We start from the raw sequence: 21,552 nt of genomic DNA, 5'->3' as shown, positions 1-21,552 counted from the left end.
CTTTGGGCCTGTGGACTGCGCCTCAGTCTTCACCTTCTTATTTGCCTCTAATGATCATCAACATTTGAGCAAACTTTGCATAAATCAATGGTCACTACAAGAAACTCAAATCGGAAAAAATAGAGATTATCCTCCTCTTAGGCTCTCGGGCTGTTATCCTGCTCCCCCCCCACCCCCCCTCCCTCTAAGCTGTCAATAGCCGTGAGAACTCTGTGAATCCATCTTGGTCTTCTGTGATGGACTGAAAAGATACTGATTACATAGAAGTCTATGGAGAGGGAGGAGGTGAGTAAGACCTGAGTAACAGAGGAGTGAGAGAGAGACACAGAGGATGCTGATGCTAATGGTAAGTTACTTTTCAACTCCAAGTGCTTTATTCATGGGAACCCCGGTCAGAACTTCTCTATTATGTCCTATATGGTCCTGCTGATGTTTCAGAGTGAGAGAGGAGAGACACAGGGACAGACAGAGACTTCTGCAGATGATAGTAAGTTACTATCTCACCCCAAGTGCTTTTTTCCCACCTGTACAGGTCAGTACTGGTCTATAATGTCCTATATGATTCTGCTGATGCTTCTGAATGAGAGAGAAGAGAGACATAGGGGAAGACAGAGACCACTGGAGACAATAGTAGGTTTCTATCTCGCCCCAAGTGCTTTTTTTCCCACCAGTATAGGTCAGAACTTCTCTATTATGTCCTATCTTATCCTTCAAATGCTTCTGAGTGATATAGGAGAGATACCGAAACAAACAGAGACTTCTGGAGATAATAGTAAGTTACTATCTCACCCCAAGTGCTTTTTCCCCACCAGTACACGTCAGTACTGGTCTATAATGTCCTATATGATTCTGCTGATGCTTCTGAATGAGAGAGAAGAGAGACATTGGTGGAAGACAGAGACCACTGGAGATGATAGTAAGTTTCTATCTCACCCCACGTGCTTTATTCCCACCAGTACAGGTCAGAACTTCTCTATAATGTCCTATCTTATCCTTCAAATGCTTCTGAGTGATATAGGAGAGACACAGGGAAAAACATAGACTTCTGGAGATATTAGTAAGTTACTATCTTACCCCAAGTGCTTTATTCCCACCAGTACAGGTCTGCACTTCTCTATAATGTCCTATATGCATATCCTGCTGATGCCTTTGAGTGATAGAGGAGAGATACAGGCACAGACAGAGGCAGCTGGAGCTAGAAGTAAGTTGTATTTCTTACCCTAAGTGCTTTATTCCCATCAATACAGGTTAGTACTTCTCTATGATATCCTGTATTACTCAGATTATGCTTCTGATTGATTGAGTTATAGAGCAGATTCTCCTCTACCCTCTGTGTACAGTGTATGGGAGACATCATAGCATCTAGTCTCCAGCCTCCGGCTCTGAGACAACTGAGAATAAGAACCATATAAACCGTATAAACTATGTATGTAACTATGTAACCTGCAAGTACACAAGATGGACCATTGATTTATGCAAAATACGATAGGTAGGCAGTCAAAGCTGACGCCTGATGAGAGGCGACCCGCATGGAGGATCACTCTGTATTAATGCAATTTAAAGGTGTGAACAAGGTTGTATTTAAAGCATCACATGACACCTTCTTTGACACTTCTGATGATGTGATATAAGGAATTAAACAATTAAAATTTGTTTATTAAAAATTCCGTGGTGGGGTAGACCCAGACCCCATGTTCTGGACCTGTATCCACCGGCCACAGATTAGCTACAAGGAGCGTCTCTTACTCTGGAGGACTCAATTACATGGACACTCTGGTCATTTTAATAAGGACTGTGTAATGCTTCATTTCTCCACTGGGGGCGCTGTAGGGAAGCTGCCAATGCCAATGGCTGGCTCTTCATAGTGCACAATCCCTTTAAAGAGAGGTAGTAACATTTCTAGACTATTTCATATACTACATCTACCCCTCAGCGCGTGGCTGGTCCTTACCTTACATGCTAAGGTCCCCGCAGTGAACACCTACAGACAGGACTGGTATTCGACTCGGTGGAAAGACTGGATACATGAGAGCGTTGGAACATGGAAACATGACAAGATGCACCAACATTTCAAGACAAAAATAAAAAAAAAAAAGCCCCCATCCCTCCCGTCCATCAGAGAGAGGGGTCAGCATGCATTACAAAAAGATACAAAGTAACAATGCAAAGGTCATATACAAAAATATACAAAAATGAGTCATGCAAGTGTAGCCATTCTACCCCGAATATAATACAGAATCACCAGGCAGAGCCTCCTGGTGACGGGGGAAGGGGATTTCAGGAAATCTATTGGCTAAGAACAATAAAAGCCGACATTTTCTGCACCATTTCTTGAGGATCCTGCAAAAATTATATAATTTAAAGGGAACCTGAAACATTGATCATATTGAACATCTGCAGCATATTATAGAGCAGGAGGAGCTGAGCAGATTGTACATAGTGTCCTATCTGCAGGCAGCATGTTATAGAGCAGGAGGAGCTGAGCAGATTGTACATAGTGTCCTATCTGCAGGCAGCATGTTATAGAGCAGGAGGAGCTGAGCAGATGGTATATAGTGTCCTATCTGCAGACAGCATGGTATAGAGCAGGAGTAGCTGAGCACATTGTACATAGTGTCCTATCTGTAGGCAGCATGTTATAGAGCAGGAGGAGCTGAGCAGATTGTACATAGTGTCCTATCTGCAGGCAGCATGTTATAGACCAGGGGGAGCTGAGCAGATTGTACATAGTGTCCTATCTGCAGGCAGCATGTTATAGAGCAGGAGGAGCTGAGCAGATGGTATATAGTGTCCTATCTGCAGGCAGCATGTTATAGAGCAGGAGGAGCTGAGCAGATTGTGCATAGTGTCCTATCTGCAGGCAGCATGTTATATAGCAGGAGGAGCTGAGCAGGTTGTACATAGTGTCCTATCTGCAGGCAGCATGTTATAGAGCAGGAGGAGCTCAGCAGATTGTGCATAGTGTCCTATCTGCAGGCAGCATGTTATAGAGCAGGAGGAGCTGAGCAGATTGTGCTTAGTGTCCTATCTGCAGGCAGCATGTTATAGAGCAGGAGGAGCTGAGCAGATTGTACATAGTGTCCTATCTGCAGGCAGCATGTTATATAGCAGGAGGAGCTGAGCAGGTTGTACATAGTGTCCTATCTGCAGGCAGCATGTTATAGAGCAGGAGGAGCTGAGCAGATTGTACATAGTGTCCTATCTGCAGGCAGCATGTTATAGAGCAGGAGGAGCTGAGCAGATTGTACATAGTGTCCTATCTGCAGGCAGCATGTTATAGAGCAGGAGGAGCTGAGCACATTGTACATAGTGTCCTATCTGCAGGCAGCATGTTATAGAGCAGGAGGAGCTGAGCAGATTGTACATAGTGTCCTATCTGCAGGCAGCATGTTATAGAGCAGGAGGAGCTGAGCAGATTGTACATAGTGTCCTATCTGCAGGCAACATGCTATAGAGCAGGAGGAGCTCAGCAGATTGTATATAGTGTCCTATCTGCAGGCAGCATGTTATAGAGCAGGAGGAGCTGAGCAGATGGTATATAGTGTCCTATCTGCAGGCAGCATGTTATAGAGCAGGAGGAGCTGAGCAGATGGTATATAGTGTCCTATCTGCAGGCAGCATGTTATAGAGCAGGAGGAGCTGAGCAGATTGTATATAGTGTCCTATCTGCAGGCAGCATGTTATAGAGCAGGAGGAGCTGAGCAGATTGTATATAGTGTCCTATCTGCAGGCAGCATGTTATAGAGCAGGAGGAGCTGAGCAGATTGTACATAGTGTCCTATCTGCAGGCAGCATGTTATAGAGCAGGAGGAGCTGAGCAGATGGTATATAGTGTCCTATCTGCAGGCAGCATGTTATAGAGCAGGAGGAGCTGAGCAGATGGTATATAGTGTCCTATCTGCAGACAGCATGTTATAGAGCAGGAGGAGCTGAGCAGATTGTACATAGTGTCCTATCTGCAGGCAGCATGTTATAGAGCAATGTGTTAGGTTCTCTTTAAGTGAAAAATGTCAACTTTCATAAAAAATCCCATAGTAATTACAACCTATATTGTATGTATAGATATACAGAATTATGTTGGCATTTCATTAACCCTTTTGCCGTCGGCAGGTGACAAAACCCTTGATCAGCAAAAAAGGCACAAAATTTTAGTAACAACTACACTGAATAATACGTATTTGTGCATAACTACGATGCTACTGTGTATCATGGAAGAAGCCATAAAGAGATTACACACGTGACACCACGTCCTATCACACGGCACATGGTGGACACGTTCTCTGTTCTCTGTTAAAAATCTGTTAGATTTTTAAAAAACTTTTTTTTAATAAATTATACCAAAAATAAATAAAAATACTATACAAAAAATATCAGTCAAATATGTGGATTTTTAAAAAAAATTAAAATTAATGAAAATAATTTTATAAATCCGAAAAATATCAATGAAATAAAAACGCAAAATTTATTGATTGCATATATTTTGTTATTTTACAGATATTAAAAAAATAAAACATCTTAAAAAATCCATGAAATAATAATTAGGGCTTTACATAAAGCAAATTTCATTCAAATGAAAATTGTTGGTTGTTTTGCTTAGAAAACCCAATTTTCATGCATACATTTTTGGAAATTTTGGGGTGAATTCTCTGTTTAAGATCCTTATCTATTGCCCAGATTGAAAGGTCTATTAAAAAATGATCCCCGATGTGTCCTCTTAGACATCCCATTGATATGAATGGAGATTGTGTAATACTTAAAATCCCCAGCGGGGGCACTGCAGGGAGATTGAACACATAAAACTTCCCACAGATCACATGTGATCGCTGGAGGTCTTAGCATGGAGATATTTTGGGATCAATTTAATATTTAAGGGACCCTTCTGAGAAGTACCACCCCCCCCCCCCCACAAGTGGCTCCAAGTTCTTCCAGTACCAGGGCCACATCATAATCTTATCCTCTTATACCCCTCACTGCTATGTTAGTGTTAGTCAACCCTCCTCATGGTGTCCTTCTCCCGTTCCATGATACACTGTAGCAAAAAGATAGAACAAGAGTTTTTAGTAACTTGATTCAATGTAACCATTGGAGGTGGGGGGCCGCTATATTGGGGGTGACTTGGCCTGTTGTGGTGGTAACAGGATTATCAGACAAGACCGGGCATGCAGATGCCACCCCGGAGCATGCAGTCTATATACAGGTCTCGATATCCATAAAGGTGAATGGTACCTTGCAGTCGTCGACTACAACGGAATTGTGCGCGGCGTAGATGCATTGGTTGGAGTTATTCTCCCGGTGGTTTTTCATGTCGTCGTAGATGGATTGAGTCTTGGTCATCTCTAGCTCCTGTTGTGCGTGCTGCTTATCCAGACTCTCCAGCTCTGCCTTGGATAGATGATAGACGATGCCGGCACCGAAGGAGTCACCCACCACGTTGACGGAGGTCCTCATACGGTCCCTTGTAATAAGAAGACCCAAGTATTATCAGTAGATAGAAGGAATACACACTGGGCCACTACCATGGTTGCTCGGAGTTTGACCTTGACTGAGGGAACCGCAAGTCTCCCCAACCTGACCCATCCAGATGTAGACTTCTGGGATTTTCTGAAACTTTCATGGACATCAGTAGAGCACAGGAAAGAGGTGAATTGACTCGATTGCCGATTATGGAAGTCCACGTTGGTACGAGCAGGTTAGGAGGACTTGTGGTCCTCTATTCTACTGAAGGTTGGACTCCAGTGATTCTTATTTACTCTACACCTCCACCTACTCTAACCTTTTAAATCCGTAATTATACTCAGGCCCTTGTTGAACTTATTTCTCTTGGGAACCATGGAGTTGGTGGAGGTCCTTTTTTAGTATCAAGTTTGACCTCGTTGGCTATGGTAAAATAGATTTAGTCCATAAAATGTTGTGAGGGCCACGTTCAGCCATGACACCCAAGTAAAACCCATAGTGACTACAAGTCCACAACCCCCAACTCATACGGACAACCTTCAGATGTTTGTTCTTTGACCAAACCAATATGATAGACCCTCAATCCCATGTAGCCTATATATACTGGACCAGTTTAGAAGACCATATTTCTTTGCAGTCCTCTGACGTGGACTCAAGAAGGTTTCATTGACTAATACTTACAGAAGCCAGTCCACAGCAACGAGTAGACTGATGTCCTGAGTGGGAAGCCCCACAGCCGTCAAAATCAGGAGCATGGTAACCAGTCCAGCACTGGGAATACTGGCAGCACCAACACTGGCCAAGGTGGCTGTCAAGCTGGGACAAAAAAAACACAAAAACAACAAATACAAGTTTACTGCATGGGATATAGGAATGGACACTTAATAGTTAACTATAATAGTCCAGTTTAAGGGGATCTAGGTCGGTCCTCTTCTATCTCCACACCTTGGCGTAGATAGTGGAACCTTAAGACCAGAGTTCCTCAGGGGCCGTCCCTAACGAGAAGGCTGAACCTTTCTAACATAATGTCCGCTAGGTGACAGATGACTTACCTCACCGTTACAATCTGTCCTCCATCCAGTACTACGCCGTTCATCTGTGCAATGAAGATGGCCGCCACAGCTTCGTACAGAGCAGTCCCATCCATATTAATTGTGGCACCAACAGGAAGCACAAATCGGGTGACTCTCTTGTCGATACCGAGGTTTTCCTCCAGACAGCGGAAGGTGACGGGCAATGTACCGGCACTGCAATATACAACAGTTATTAGTGTTGGTCGTCAGCAATTTCTTATAAAGACTCCATCAATCCTTAGGAAATTGGTGAAAATGGCCTATTAGAGACCATATCGAGTTGATGAACGTCTAGAGCCAAGTACTGTGTTCTAGCCAGTTCCCACAAGGACCCTATGGTGCTCTGATCGGCCAGTCTGACCCTGGTAGTCAGTAGATTGAGCAGTACACTGTTTTGTTTATTGAAGAACCACATACTTATTAATGGGTTCCTGAAGGTGGAATCCTCCATCTGACCTGATCTCTCTAAACACGCTTCCAATTCTTCAACTTTTAAGGTTGAAGAGCCCCTGTGTCAATAGTTCCATGGGACCAACCAAGAGCGAGGGGAAAACCATTGACCTCTGGTCTGCATCTAGGACACCAGAGGGCCAACCATGAACCAGGCAACCACCTCTATGATCCCAAGGGACAAACCAAGAACCAGGGGACAACCATAAGTTCTCCTCTAGAATAAGAAGGGACCAACCATAAGCCTTTGGTCTGCCTTTATGGTAACCAAGGGGTGAACCAATAGCCAAGGGACAGCCAATGGCCCCTCATCTTCCCCCAAGAGCCCCTTTGTCTATACTTCCATGGGACCAACCTAGAGCGAGGGGAAAACCAGTGGCCTCTGGTCTGCATCTAGGACACCAGAGGGCCAACCATGAACCAGGCAACAGCTAAAGGCCCTGGTCCAGCTCTATGATCCCAAGGGACAAACCAAAACCAGGAAACAACCATAAGTTCTCCACTAGAATAAGAAGGGACCAAACATAAGTCCTTGGTCTGCCTCTATGGTAACCAAGGGGTGAACCAATAGCCAGGGGACAGCCAATGGCCCATCATCTTCCACCAAGAGCCCCTTTGTCTTTAGTTCCCTGGGACCAACCAAGAGCGAGGGGAAAACCATTGGCCTCTGGTCTGCTTCTAGGACACCAGAGGGCCAACCATGAACCAGGCAACAGCTAAAGGCCCTGGTCCACCAATATGATCCCAAGGGACAAACCAAAAACCAGGAAACAACCATAAGTTCTCCACTAGAATAAGAAGGGACCAAACATAAGTCCTTGGTCTGCCTCCATGGTAACCAAGGGGTGAACCAATAGCCAGGGGACAGCCAATGGCCCATCATCTTCCACCAAGAGCCCCTTTGTCTTTAGTTCCCTGGGACCAACCAAGAGCGAGGGGAAAACCATTGGCCTCTGGTCTGCTTCTAGGACACCAGAGGGCCAACCATGAACCAGGCAACAGCTAAAGACCCTGGTCCACATCTATGATCCCAAGGTACAAAGCAAGAACCAGGAAACAACCATAAGTTCTCCAGTAGAATAAGAAATGACCAACCATAAGCCCTTGGTCTGCCTCTATGGTAACCAAGGGGTGAACCAATAGCCAGGGGACAGCCAATGGCCCATCATCTTCCACCAAGAGCCCCTTTGTCTTTAGTTCCCTGGGACCAACCAAGAGCGAGGGGAAAACCATTGGCCTCTGGTCTGCTTCTAGGACACCAGAGGGCCAACCATGAACCATGCAACAGCTAAAGACCCTGGTCCACATCTACGATCCCAAGGTACAAAGCAAGAACCAGGAGACAACCATAAGTTCTCCTCTAGAATAAGAAATGACCAACCATAAGCCCTTGGTCTGCCTCTATGGTAACCAAGGGGTGAACCAATAGCCAGGGGACAGCCAATGGCCCATCATCTTCCACCAAGAGCCCCTTTGTCTTTAGTTCCCTGGGACCAACCAAGAGCGAGGGGAAAACCATTGGCCTCTGGTCTGCTTCTAGGACACCAGAGGGCCAACCATGAACCAGGCAACAGCTAAAGGCCCTGGTCCACATCTATGATCCCAAGGGACAAACCAAAAACCAGGAAACAACCATAAGTTCTCCACTAGAATAAGAAGGGACCAAACATAAGTCCTTGGTCTGCCTCCATGGTAACCAAGGGGTGAACCAATAGCCAGGGGACAGCCAATGGCCCATCATCTTCCACCAAGAGCCCCTTTGTCTTTAGTTCCCTGGGACCAACCAAGAGCGAGGGGAAAACCATTGGCCTCTGGTCTGCTTCTAGGACACCAGAGGGCCAACCATGAACCAGGCAACAGCTAAAGACCCTGGTCCACATCTATGATCCCAAGGTACAAAGCAAGAACCAGGAAACAACCATAAGTTCTCCACTAGAATAAGAAATGACCAACCATAAGCCCTTGGTCTGCCTCTATGGTAACCAAGGGGTGAACCAATAGCCAGGGGACAGCCAATGGCCCATCATCTTCCACCAAGAGCCCCTTTGTCTTTAGTTCCCTGGGACCAACCAAGAGCGAGGGGAAAACCATTGGCCTCTGGGCTGCTTCTAGGACACCAGAGGGCCAACCATGAACCATGCAACAGCTAAAGACCCTGGTCCACATCTACGATCCCAAGGTACAAAGCAAGAACCAGGAGACAACCATAAGTTCTCCTCTAGAATAAGAAATGACCAACCATAAGCCCTTGGTCTGCCTCTATGGTAACCAAGGGGTGAACCAATAGCCAGGGGACAGCCAATGGCCAATCATCTTCCACCAAGAGCCCCTTTGTCTTTAGTTCCCTGGGACCAACCAAGAACGAGGGGAAAACCATTGGCCTCTTGTCTGCTTCTAGGACACCAGAGGGCCAACCATGAACCAGGCAACAGCTAAAGGCCCTGGTCCACCAATATGATCCCAAGGGACAAACCAAAAACCAGGAAACAACCATAAGTTCTCCACTAGAATAAGAAGGGACCAAACATAAGTCCTTGGTCTGCCTCCATGGTAACCAAGGGGTGAACCAATAGCCAGGGGACAGCCAATGGCCCATCATCTTCCACCAAGAGCCCCTTTGTCTTTAGTTCCCTGGGACCAACCAAGAGCGAGGGGAAAACCACTGGCCTCTGGTCTGCTTCTAGGACACCAGAGGGCCAACCATGAACCAGGCAACAGCTAAAGACCCTGGTCCACATCTATGATCCCAAGGTACAAAGCAAGAACCAGGAGACAACCATAAGTTCTCCTCTAGAATAAGAAATGACCAACCATAAGTCCTTGGTCTGCCTCTATGGTAACCAAGGGGTGAACCAATAGCCAGGGGACAGCCAATGGCCCATCATCTTCCACCAAGAGCCCCTTTGTCTTTAGTTCCCTGGAACCAACCAAGAGCGAGGGGAAAACCATTGGCCTCTGGGCTGCTTCTAGGACACCAGAGGGCCAACCATGAACCATGCAACAGCTAAAGACCCTGGTCCACATCTACGATCCCAAGGTACAAAGCAAGAACCAGGAGACAACCATAAGTTCTCCTCTAGAATAAGAAATGACCAACCATAAGCCCTTGGTCTGCCTTTATGGTAACCAAGGGGTGAACCAATAGCCAAGGGAAAGCCAATGGCCCCTCATCTGCTCCGAAGGTACCTACCCCACCAATTCCTCCACGGAATAAACATTGCACATGTGTGTATCCATTGTGTCTCTGTGATTCATGAAGCAGTGAGATAGCGATGAGCGAGACCGAGGAGTGACCTTGTTTATAAATAATCCCGCACTTTACTATGTATCCTGCGCCCCCGGGGACTGTCTCTCCAGAGCTTCTCACAGCACAAGAAGATGAATATTTGCAGAGCAGCCGAAAGAAACTAGAGGCACAAGAGCTTGTTATTTGTGGAAACTCTTAGTTCTTATGTATCACATCGGCCGCATCCATCCACAACAACCACATCACCTGGATTCTGCTTCAATACTACAGCGCTCATAGGAGAACGGAGAGATTGTGGAGCAGTGCAATGCACAGAGCGCAGCAGTGTGAGGAAATCCCCCAGAGCACTTGGAGAAGCTACAATCCTAGAATATAAATACAAATTTCACAGTCCTGCTGCTACTAACAACACAGCTAAATGTATGATTCTCTACAGTGACAATACACTGGCTGCAGAGAGCCCAGTGAACAGCAGTGTGAAGACCATTACAACCTTAGAACATAAATCCAAAATTAGCAGGACTGCTCCTACTAACATCATACTCAAAGGTATAATTATATAATTACACCAATCTCTAGGGACAACACTATGTGCCGAGAGCACAGAACACAGCAGTGTGAGGATATACATTCTGTGGAACGGGAAAACTGCAATCCTGTAATAAAAAACCATATTTCACAGTCCTGCTGCTACTAACAATCCACAAAGGTCTGATTATATAACTCTCCAGGAACCATGCCTAACACTGTCTGCAGAAAGCACAGAACTCAGCAGTTTGAGAACACGCCACAGTGCACTTGAAGAAGCTACAGTTCTGTAATATAAATCCATATTTCACAATCCTGCTGCTACTAACAAAATACATACAGTTAGGTTCCATAGGTTTGTTCTTAAGTTGAATTTGTATGTAAGTTGCTGTAATAGGACCAAGGATTATCAATAAAACTTCATTACAGACACCTTACAGCTGATCATTGCAGTCTGGGACTATAGTAACATCCAGAGAGGTCACCAGGGGTCCGTCTGTAAGTCAGGTGTCCTTAAGTAGGGGACCGTCTGTACACAAAGGAATGAACAGACATCTCTCCAGGGAAAATACCTAACACTGGCTGCATAGAGCACAGAGCACAGCAGTGTCAGGAACCCCTCCACCTCCCAAAAAATACACAAAGATATTATTAAACATATCTCCAAGCTCAATGTCTCACATTGGGGCTTATTTACTAAGGGTCCCACGGCCGCATTTCTGTTGGGTTTTCCGACTTTTCGGGGATCACGCCGCCAGGACAAGGATTGCGCCTTTCATGCGGCACAAATCAGGGGGGTGACCCAGAAGACGAACCAACGTCTTCGGACTGAGAGCTGGATTTAAAACATTGTGTTGCAAGCCATGCACTTACATGTACCAGGAAGAAGAAGGTGAACTCCGGGGACCTGAGCGGGGAAGCGACACATGCAGGATATCGGGCACAGGATCTTAGTGACTCCCCTCACAGCACATTATACATGGACAATGCACTTACATGTACCAGGAAGAAGAAGGTGAACTCCGGGGACCTGAGCGGGGAAGCGACACATGCAGGATATCGGGCGCACGATCTTAGTGACTCCCTGCACAGCGCATTATACACGGACAATGCACTTACATGCACCAGGAAGAAGAAGGAGAACTCCAGGGACCTGAGCGGGGAAGTGACACATGCAGGATATAGGGCTCAGGATCTTAGTGACTCCCCGCACAGCGCATTATACACGGACAATGCATTTACATGCACCAGGAAGAAGAAGGTGAACCCCGGGGACCTGAGCGGGGAAGCGACACATGCAGGATATGGGACGCAGGATCTTAGTGACTCCCCGCACAGCGCATTATACATGGACAATGCACTTACATGCACCAGGAAGAAGAAGGTGAACTCCAGGGACCTGAGCGGGGAGGACACACATGCAGCATATCGGGCGCAGGATCTTAGTGACTCCCCGCACAGCGCATTATACACGGACAATGCACTTACATGCACCAGGAAGAAGAAGGTGAACTCCGGGGACCTGAGCGGGGAAGCGACACATGCAGGATATCGGAGGAAGGATCTTAGTGACTCCCCGCACAGCACATTATACACGGACAATGCACTTACATGCACCAGGAAGAAGAAGGTGAACTCCGGGGACCTGAGCGGGGAAGCGACACATGCAGGATATCGGAGGAAGGATCTTAGTGACTCCCCGCACAGCACATTATACACGGACAATGCACTTACATGCACCGAAAAGAAGAAGGTGAACTCGGGACCTGAGCGGGGAAGCGACACATGCAGGATATCGGGCGCACGATCTTAGTGACTCCCCGCACAGCGCATTATACACGGACAATGCACTTACATGCACCAGGAAGAAGAAGGTGAACTCCGGGGACCTGAGCGGGGAAGAGACACATGCAGGATATCGGAGGAAGGATCTTAGTGACTCCCCGCACAGCACATTATACACGGACAATGCACTTACATGCACCAGGAAGAAGAAGGTGAACTCCGGGGACCTGAGCGGGGAAGCGACACATGCAGGATATGGGGCGCAGGATCTTAGTGACTCCCCGCACAGCGCATCAAACACGGACAATGCACTTACATGCACCAGGAAGAAGAAGGTGAACTCCGGGGACTTGAGCGGGGAAGCGACACATGCAGGATATGGGGCGCAGGATCTTAGTGACTCCCTGCACAGCGCATTATACACGGACAATGCACTTACATGCACCAGGAAGAAGGTGAACTCCGGGGACCTGAGCGGGGAAGCGACACATGCAGGATATCGGGCGCACGATCTTAGTGACTCCCCGCACAGCGCATCATACACGGACAATGCACTTACATGCACCAGGAAGAAGAAGGTGAACTCCGGGGACCTGAGCAGGGAAGCGACACATGCAGGATATCAGGCGCAGGATCTTAGTGACTCCCCGCACAGCGTATTATACACGGACAATGCACTTACATGCACCAGGAAGAAGGTGAACTCCGGGGACCTGAGCGGGGAAGCGACACATGCAGGATATCGGGTGCAGGATCTTAGTGACTCCCCGCACAGCACATTATACACGGACAATGCACTTACATGTACCAGGAAGAAGAAGGTGAACTCTGGGGACCTGAGCGGGGAAGTGACACATGCAGGATATCGGGTGCAGGATCTTAGTGACTCCCCGCACAGCGCATTATACACGGACAATGCACTTACATGCACCAGGAAGAAGAAGGTGAACTCCGGGGACCTGAGCGGGGAAGCGACACATGCAGGATATGGGGCGCAGGATCTTAGTGACTCCCCGCACAGCGCATCATACACGGACAATGCACTTACATGCACCAGGAAGAAGAAGGTGAACTCCGGGGACTTGAGCGGGGAAGTGACACATGCAGGATATGGGGCGCAGGATCTTAGTGACTCCCTGCACAGCACATTATACACGGACAATGCACTTACATGCACCAGGAAGAAGGTGAACTCCGGGGACCTGAGCGGGGAAGCGACACATGCAGGATATCGGGCGCACGATCTTAGTGACTCCCCGCACAGCGCATCATACACGGACAATGCACTTACATGCACCAGGAAGAAGAAGGTGAACTCCGGGGACTTGAGCGGGGAAGTGACACATGCAGGATATGGGGCGCAGGATCTTAGTGACTCCCTGCACAGCACATTATACACGGACAATGCACTTACATGCACCAGGAAGAAGGTGAACTCCGGGGACCTGAGCGGGGAAGCGACACATGCAGGATATCGGGCGCACGATCTTAGTGACTCCCCGCACAGCGCATCATACACGGACAATGCACTTACATGCACCAGGAAGAAGAAGGTGAACTCCGGGGACCTGAGCAGGGAAGCGACACATGCAGGATATCAGGTGCAGGATCTTAGTGACTCCCCGCACAGCACATTATACACGGACAATGCACTTACATGCACCAGGAAGAAGAAGGTGAACTCCAGGGACCTGAGCGGGGAAGCGACACATGCAGGATATCAGGCGCAGGATCTTAGTGACTCCCCGCACAGCGCATTATACACGGACAATGCACTTACATGCACCAGGAAGAAGGTGAACTCCGGGGACCTGAGCGGGGAAGCGACACATGCAGGATATCGGGTGCAGGATCTTAGTGACTCCCCGCACAGCACATTATACACGGACAATGCACTTACATGTACCAGGAAGAAGAAGGTGAACTCTGGGGACCTGAGCGGGGAAGTGACACATGCAGGATATCGGGTGCAGGATCTTAGTGACTCCCCGCACAGCGCATTATACACGGACAATGCACTTACATGCACCAGGAAGAAGAAGGTGAACTCCGGGGACCTGAGCGGGGAAGCGACACATGCAGGATATCAGGTGCAGGATCTTAGTGACTTCCCGCATAGCGCATTATACACGGACAATGCACTTACATGCACTAGGAAGAAGAAGGTGAACTCTGGGGACCTGAGCGGGGAAGTGACACATGCAGGATATCGGATGCAGGATCTTAGTGACTCCCCGCACAGCGCATTATACACGGACAATGCACTTACATGCACCAGGAAGAAGAAGGTGAACTCTGGGGACCTGAGCGGGGAAGTGACACATGCAGGATATCGGGCGCACGATCTTAGTGACTCCCCGCACAGCGCATTATACACGGACAATGCACTTACATGCACCAGGAAGAAGAAGGTGAACTCCGGGGACCTGAGCGGGGAAGCGACACATGCAGGATATCGGGCGCAGGATCTTAGTGACTCCCCGCACAGCGCATTATACACGGACAATGCACTTACATGCACCAGGAAGAAGAAGGTGAACTCCGGGGACCTGAGCAGGGAAGCGACACATGCAGGATATCGGGGCAGGATCTTAGTGACTCCCCGCACAGCACATTATACACGGACAATGCACTTACATGCACCAGGAAGAAGAAGGTGAACTCCAGGGACCTGAGCGGGGAAGCGACACATGCAGGATATCAGGCACACGATGTAAGTGAATCGCAGCACAGTACATTCTCTTAGGACACTCCAGATTGGGGAACGCGAAGGACCGGGTAAGTAAATGTGCCCCATGCGCCAAAATCTGATCGCATGCGACACAATCCCCTTCTAAATCCCTGTCCTGGCGGCGCGATCCCCAAAAAGTCGGAAAACCCAACGGAAATGCGGCTCCGGGACCCTTAGTAAATAAGCCCCAATGTCTCCAATTGAGAACACTTCTGTCACATCGCTTTAATCGGCTAACGGCCATCACTACTGATCAGATAGTTGAGAGATATTTCTTACAGGCTCTAACAAACAGCAGAGACAAGAAGCAGAACAGTATCGCGCTCCTGTAGCAGACAATGACCAGGAAGGGAAAGTCGATTTTGGCTGCGTCTCTGCCAAAGAAAATAAAGGCCCGTTAGCAGCCAGCTACTGGCGGAGCGGGTCTCCAGAACCAGACAGCTGCAACACATCAGCGCTGGGCTCAGATTACTGCACTAACAGCTTCCAAGCAGAGAACTGCAACCTGGTGCGGAGACTGAGCCGACCTTATAGTGTATGGCTGCTCATTACAATAAAACGCCCCTTTAAGGAGAGGTCTGATAAAATCAACATGAGCTCCCGGGTGGTCTATATACAGCTCCATACAGACGCCTCACAGCTTTATTACCTCCTCTGTGGCTCAGTGTCAGTTTTACTGCAAGGCTTGCATTGTATTCACAATCTGACGCCCCTTTAAAAACACTAAACATTGACAGAACAACGAGAAAATCAAAATCAATAAATATTTCTTTATAAAAATACATTATATCTGTCCCAAAAAAAATTTGCCATTACCCCCTCTCCTTCCAAATTTTCCTGCACCCAATCGTTAGAGAATGTGTCTTAAAGGGATGTTCCCGCAAAGACAAGATAAACAAAAACACAACAATTCACAGATATAATTCCAAACTGTCTCTATCAGTCCTGCTGTACACAATTTTGGTTGCCCCAGGATACAACCGTAAATCTTTTGAGTATGGTCAGAAATAGCTTCTCCTGTCTGCGCACTGCAGTGCTCTCTGCTTCCTGCCCCTTCCCCTGTGTTACAAGACCAGCTCAGACACAGGCACTTCCTGCCGGCAAGCAGCAGTGTACAGGGACTTACTCTGCAAGCTACCGACAGATACGTTTTTTATCCAGGAGGGAGGCATATAGCAGAGCTGACTGTCAGTGTTATAGCTGAGATGTAGCAGGGCTGACAGTGTGACATTGTGTTTTCTATGCATCTCATGGATCTCATCATCTTTGATCTGTCTCATCTCTCTCTTTATATGTGTCAGATACTAGTACAATGTTCAGAAGCTAAATGAAAGTGTATATAAACCCTCTACCCTGGTAATCTAAGCACATTGTCAGCACACAGCTTCTCACAGCACTAGAGGGATCATTCTGTCTGCAAAGTTCTGCTTAGAGAATCCCCACTCACACTCTGGAATCTTACACTGACCGTCACTGAGTGATTGGAGCTAAAACCACAATAACATTGGGTAACATTGTATAGTAAGGGGTTAAAATTCATCTTTAATGTGTAAACATCACTAGGGGATTACAATTTGAGAACTTTATTTAATGGGAAAACCCCTTTAAGTGTGTTTATTAGGTAATATAAACAGTAAGCCACACCTCTTTGAGTAAGTCCCACCCCCGCAGAACCACCTGCATGCAATCTAAGTCCTTTCAGGTCCATACTGTGCTGCCATGTGGTCCCTGTGCACCTTATCATGGGGTTATCCTCCCATAAAATATATACTTATTCATGACTGCTCATCCCACATATGAAATCAGTGAAATTTAGAAACAGTAGGTCCTCCTAAATGTCTAAAATTAGTAAATTTGGTTAAGTTCACAGAAATGTCATGGATTTCGGAACCTATTCCAGCCAACATGTAGTAGCATTCAGTAACAACCTTGATGGATTTGGCTTCTTCCAGCACAGAAGGGACAGGATTTACACAAGCCCCGCCTTAAAGTGGGCGGAACTGATGGATAACGTTGACAGTGGTGGTTCCGTGGGGGTGGGACTTATGAGTAATGTTTTCAACCAATTAAAACTTCATAACTATGCCAAATTTTGTAAATTTGGGGCGCAGAGGAGTCCACAATATTTCAGTTTGCTCACTAGCCAATAAAACATGGAAGTCATTACCTGGAAGCTGTACCAAGAGCTGTGATCCAAGCTTGGAAGATCCCAGCCAAAAAGGAGAAGGGACTTTTCCTGGTGATGATGAAGTAAAGGGACGGCAGGAAGATGGCGCCGTGGATAATGAGGCCCACGATGACGGTGATCATGTACATTCCCAGTTGCCTAGCAACAAGCTCCAAGTCTTTAATGGCGATGATTTTTCCACAGATCAAACAAGCGATACCGAGGGGAGAATACCTGGAGGAGAGAAGAGGGAACCGATGATCAACGTATAGCACCAACATGTGTTTAAGAATCTTAAGTTGGGCATTGGGGCATGATCCTGATTGACGGATGCCCATAGGCCAAAAGATTGATGGTGGCCTAAATGCTGGCCCCAGTAGTAGTGTCCTATGATACAAGACTATCCTATGGTGGACATGCTCAGAGAAATGTATGAGGTTGGCCAATATCTGGAAACACAAGTTTGAGGTAAACAGGTCGGGCCTTGTCATTTGAGAGAAAAGTGAGGCCTAAGGTGAGCCACAGCCTCATGGTCATGAAGATGCTCCAAGTATTAGAGCTCCATAGAAAGAGGACCAAGACCTTTAGTGTTGACATATTGGGGCAGATTTACTTACCCGGTCCATTCGCGATCCAGCGGCGCGTTCTCTGTGGTGGATTCGGGTCCGGCCGGGATTCACTACGGTAGTTCCTCCGACGTCCACCAGGTGGCGCTGCTGTACTGAAGTTCCCCGGAATGCACTGATCTTCACCAAGCCAGAACCAAGTGAAGGTAAGCGCGAGTCCCGCGACACTTATTTTTTTTTTCTAAATGAGGTGGTTTTTCCGAATCTGTCGGGTTTTCGTTCGGCCACGCCCCCCCCGATTTCCGTCGCGTGCATGGCAGCGCCGATGCGCCACAATCCAATCACGTGCGCCAAAAACCCAGGGCAATACAGGGAAAATCGGCGCAAATCGGAAATATTTGGGTAACACGTCGGGAAAGCGCAAATCGGGCCCTTAGTAAATGACCCCCATTGTCTAGAATTTTCCAGGACAGTTCCTAATTTCCAACATGGTGTGTGCCATGTTCTCCGTATAAGATTGAACGTGGATTGAGAATCCTACATTGAGCACCACCCGCCTCAAGTGTGCGGTCACTACTGTTCTAAGTTCCTAATTTCCAGAGAAAGTCTGAGATGTCCCACTCCAAAAAGTTGAGGGTCTTGTGAAATCCCACTTCAAAACGTAGTTTAGGGGTGGTCCTCAGATACAGTACATAAATGGCCAGAGGGAATGGATGTCAAAGGGGTCTACCACCAATCATAAGAACATGTGACTCGTGTCTCGTCACTTTAGACTTGGAGGTCCTTGAAGGTCCCTGAAGGTGGTGGAAGTTCTAAAACTCGTTCTCGTTATGCGTCGTCTACTATCCGACACTTGGTCTAATAATTTTAACAAAATCTGGAACTGTTTTCCAGAGGGGAAAATCAAATAATTAAATGTTTTGATCCATGAAATCCACCGACCATTATCCAAAGGTTTTAGGGTGCTTGAGGAAGCTCTTTAGATCTCCTAAGAGAATCCAAATCTCTGACTTGACATCGGTTTCAAAAATCCTTTGAGATGTTTTTTGTATCCAGGAACGGTAACAGTTGCTAATGAGTGGAGGTCACAACTCAAGGACAACAGTGATGTGAACTCCTGACACGTGTCCAAGCCAAGGCAGAAGATCACTGATGGGTGGTTTGGTTTCCTCCTTCGAGCTACAGACTGTTGGCAGTCTCTAGCCATTTCTTACGTCGGCAATTCAGTCCTGAATCAATTAACAACTATAAGTGAGCAGCAAATTGTAGAAGTCAAATCAGTCAACGATGAGGAACCAGATGTGATTCCAGAAGGAAGAAAGCATATGCTAATGTGTTCGACTGGGGACTCATTGTTCTCTCGACACTCGCTCTCCTAATGGCTATTTTCTTAAGGAGAGATCAATACAAGCTGTGTCAGTCTGCTTCCTCCAAGACCATGGACGTCGTCCACCTGTAACAGGTCCAGGATTTCTCCAGAGACTTCATTGTCTCCTAGAAACTGGGTCTGTGGCTTTGACAAAGAATTGACAAAGACTTGTGATAAACAGGAAACGCAACTTCCATGGTTGGATAGAATGGTCATTGTTAGCGTGGAAACTGGGTCTGACGCTTATTGTGAAATCTCGTCTGCTATTAAGAAAGACTTATTGTTAAAAAAAATGACTTTTTCATGGAGGGAGACATCTTAATAAAAGGGATTAGGTGGAAGGATACAGGGACATGTGATTGCCATGGGAACCAATCCTAAACAAGGGGCCACTGGGCTACCGGTTGCAGAAAACTCCATTAACGTTGGCCACACATCTTCCAAAGCTTTCGACCGAACACTAGACATCAATTCATTTTGACGTAAGTTGTCCAGTATGCTCGATTCTGTCATCTATGACCTATATCAGTGGTGGTGAACCTATGGCATCGGTGCCAGAGGCGGCACTCCGAGCCCTTTCTGTGGGCACCCAGGCCTTTGCCCCGGCACACCGGACAGGACTCAAAGAATTTTACTGCCGTTCCAAGCAACTTGGAAGCAAAGATGCTGCTTTCAGTCATATTTTAAAGTGACTTACTTGGCTACTTGGGAATGTAGGAAGAGGGAGAACGTGTAGACAAGGCCTAATTCATCTTTGGAGGACCTCCCGCTGGCCCCATGATTCTCTGTGTACAGAGGGACACTGGAAAGAAGCTACAATGATGCAAAGTTTCCCTCCTTTCTACTGTGTTGCTCTCCTCAGGAGGCCAACATAATTGAACGTTGTTGAAGAACAGGGAGCAATAAGTTACTGCTTTAATTTTTGGTTGGCACCTCACGATAAATAACGGGGGTTTGGGGTTGCAATTTGGGCACTCGGCTGCTAAAAGGTTTGCCATCACTGACCTATATGTTTGGTTATTTAAGGGTTGGACCAAGACTTACTGTTATCCCCTACCTATAGGATAGAGGCTTGGTTGTTGAACATTGGGGGTCTGACCTCTGCAACACCCACTGATCATGAGAATGTTCTCCTAAGGTCCTAAGACCATGCATGGGTTGGAAAAGGTTTCTGACCACCATTCATTCAGAGGATCCTTTGGAGGACCAGAATGTTATCATGAATGTGGTAGATATGGGATAGTATAAAAATCTTGGGCAAGTTAAGTAAATTTTTTGTGAAGATCAAAAATTATAATCCAAATATTACGCTCAAACATCTAATTTAGAAGATCCATCATCTCCAAAATCCAGCTTTCCAGTTTACTCTAAGTCGTTTATCGGCCTTTATAGTAATTAAGACTTGCAAGTCTTACGTGGGCCTACATCAACGTTTTTGTAAGATTCCCCACTTCTACTTACCACATGATCATGGTCACAAGTTTCATCACAATCTCATTCAGGATATTGAAGAATTCCACCATCAGTCTGGCCTGCTCGCCCATCTTGCCCATGGCAATGCCAAATGCGATGAAGAAGCCAATTACACCTGTAGAAAGAAGAGGTCAAAGGTCATCGTAGAGATCAAGAGGCCATCAAGAATCAATTACGGTTTTGTTCATCTGTCATTAGTCATAGTCAGGTCTCACATGAGAAAGACCGTGGATCTCAAGTCTATGACTCACAGATGTCAATGAAGCCCCAAACCCTACTGTGTTCTTTGTGGATATATGCTACCACCCGACCATGGGATGAGACTGAGCTTCTTCAACCTGGCCATGACACTAGATGAAAATCTAATCTTCCATATTCAAAAACATCCAAACTTTTGAAGGCAGTTCTCCCTCCAGGATCCCCTTGCGAACCCAAAATTCTTCTCTCCGTGTACAGACTCCCCCTGTGAGCTTGAGATAGACTTGACTATCATCAAAGGTAGAACCTCAGGGGCGGGAGAGAGCAGCAACCTGAACCAATGATGATGCAGGGGGCATGTCCCTTATAGACACTGTAGCTAAAAATTAGTCACAGATATGTCCAATGAATGTGGACTACAAAAACACTTTTTTGACTGGTATAGAACTTTTGAGGACACGACTGGACTATTATTTTTAGAAGCCATCAAGTTATAATCAGATGTAGATGT

General features: G+C 46.8%; 1 protein-coding gene across 2 annotated transcripts in view; it reads right to left on the bottom strand.

Annotated features, from left to right (window-relative positions):
• Positions 1-21,552, bottom strand: part of SLC1A2 (solute carrier family 1 member 2) — an 89,885-nt gene that overhangs the window by 11,804 nt on the left and 56,529 nt on the right. Inside the window, exons 6-11 of one of the 2 annotated variants that reach the window (XM_072119055.1) lie at positions 20,832-20,958; positions 17,436-17,669; positions 6,507-6,701; positions 6,136-6,270; positions 5,227-5,455; positions 1,952-2,017 (exon numbers count right to left, since the gene is read on the bottom strand). In XM_072119055.1, coding sequence (XP_071975156.1) covers positions 1,982-2,017; positions 5,227-5,455; positions 6,136-6,270; positions 6,507-6,701; positions 17,436-17,669; positions 20,832-20,958 — 956 coding nt within the window. In that variant the 3' untranslated portion in view covers positions 1,952-1,981. The remainder of the gene's footprint in view (positions 1-1,951; positions 2,018-5,226; positions 5,456-6,135; positions 6,271-6,506; positions 6,702-17,435; positions 17,670-20,831; positions 20,959-21,552) is intronic. The other variant, XM_072119054.1, reaches the window with a different exon arrangement.

Source organism: Engystomops pustulosus, chromosome 7 (genome assembly GCF_040894005.1).
Source record: "Engystomops pustulosus chromosome 7, aEngPut4.maternal, whole genome shotgun sequence".
Classification (NCBI taxonomy): Eukaryota; Metazoa; Chordata; class Amphibia; order Anura; family Leptodactylidae; genus Engystomops; species Engystomops pustulosus.
Note: the sequence above shows the minus strand (reverse complement) of the source record. Positions and strands in the feature narration are given on the sequence as shown.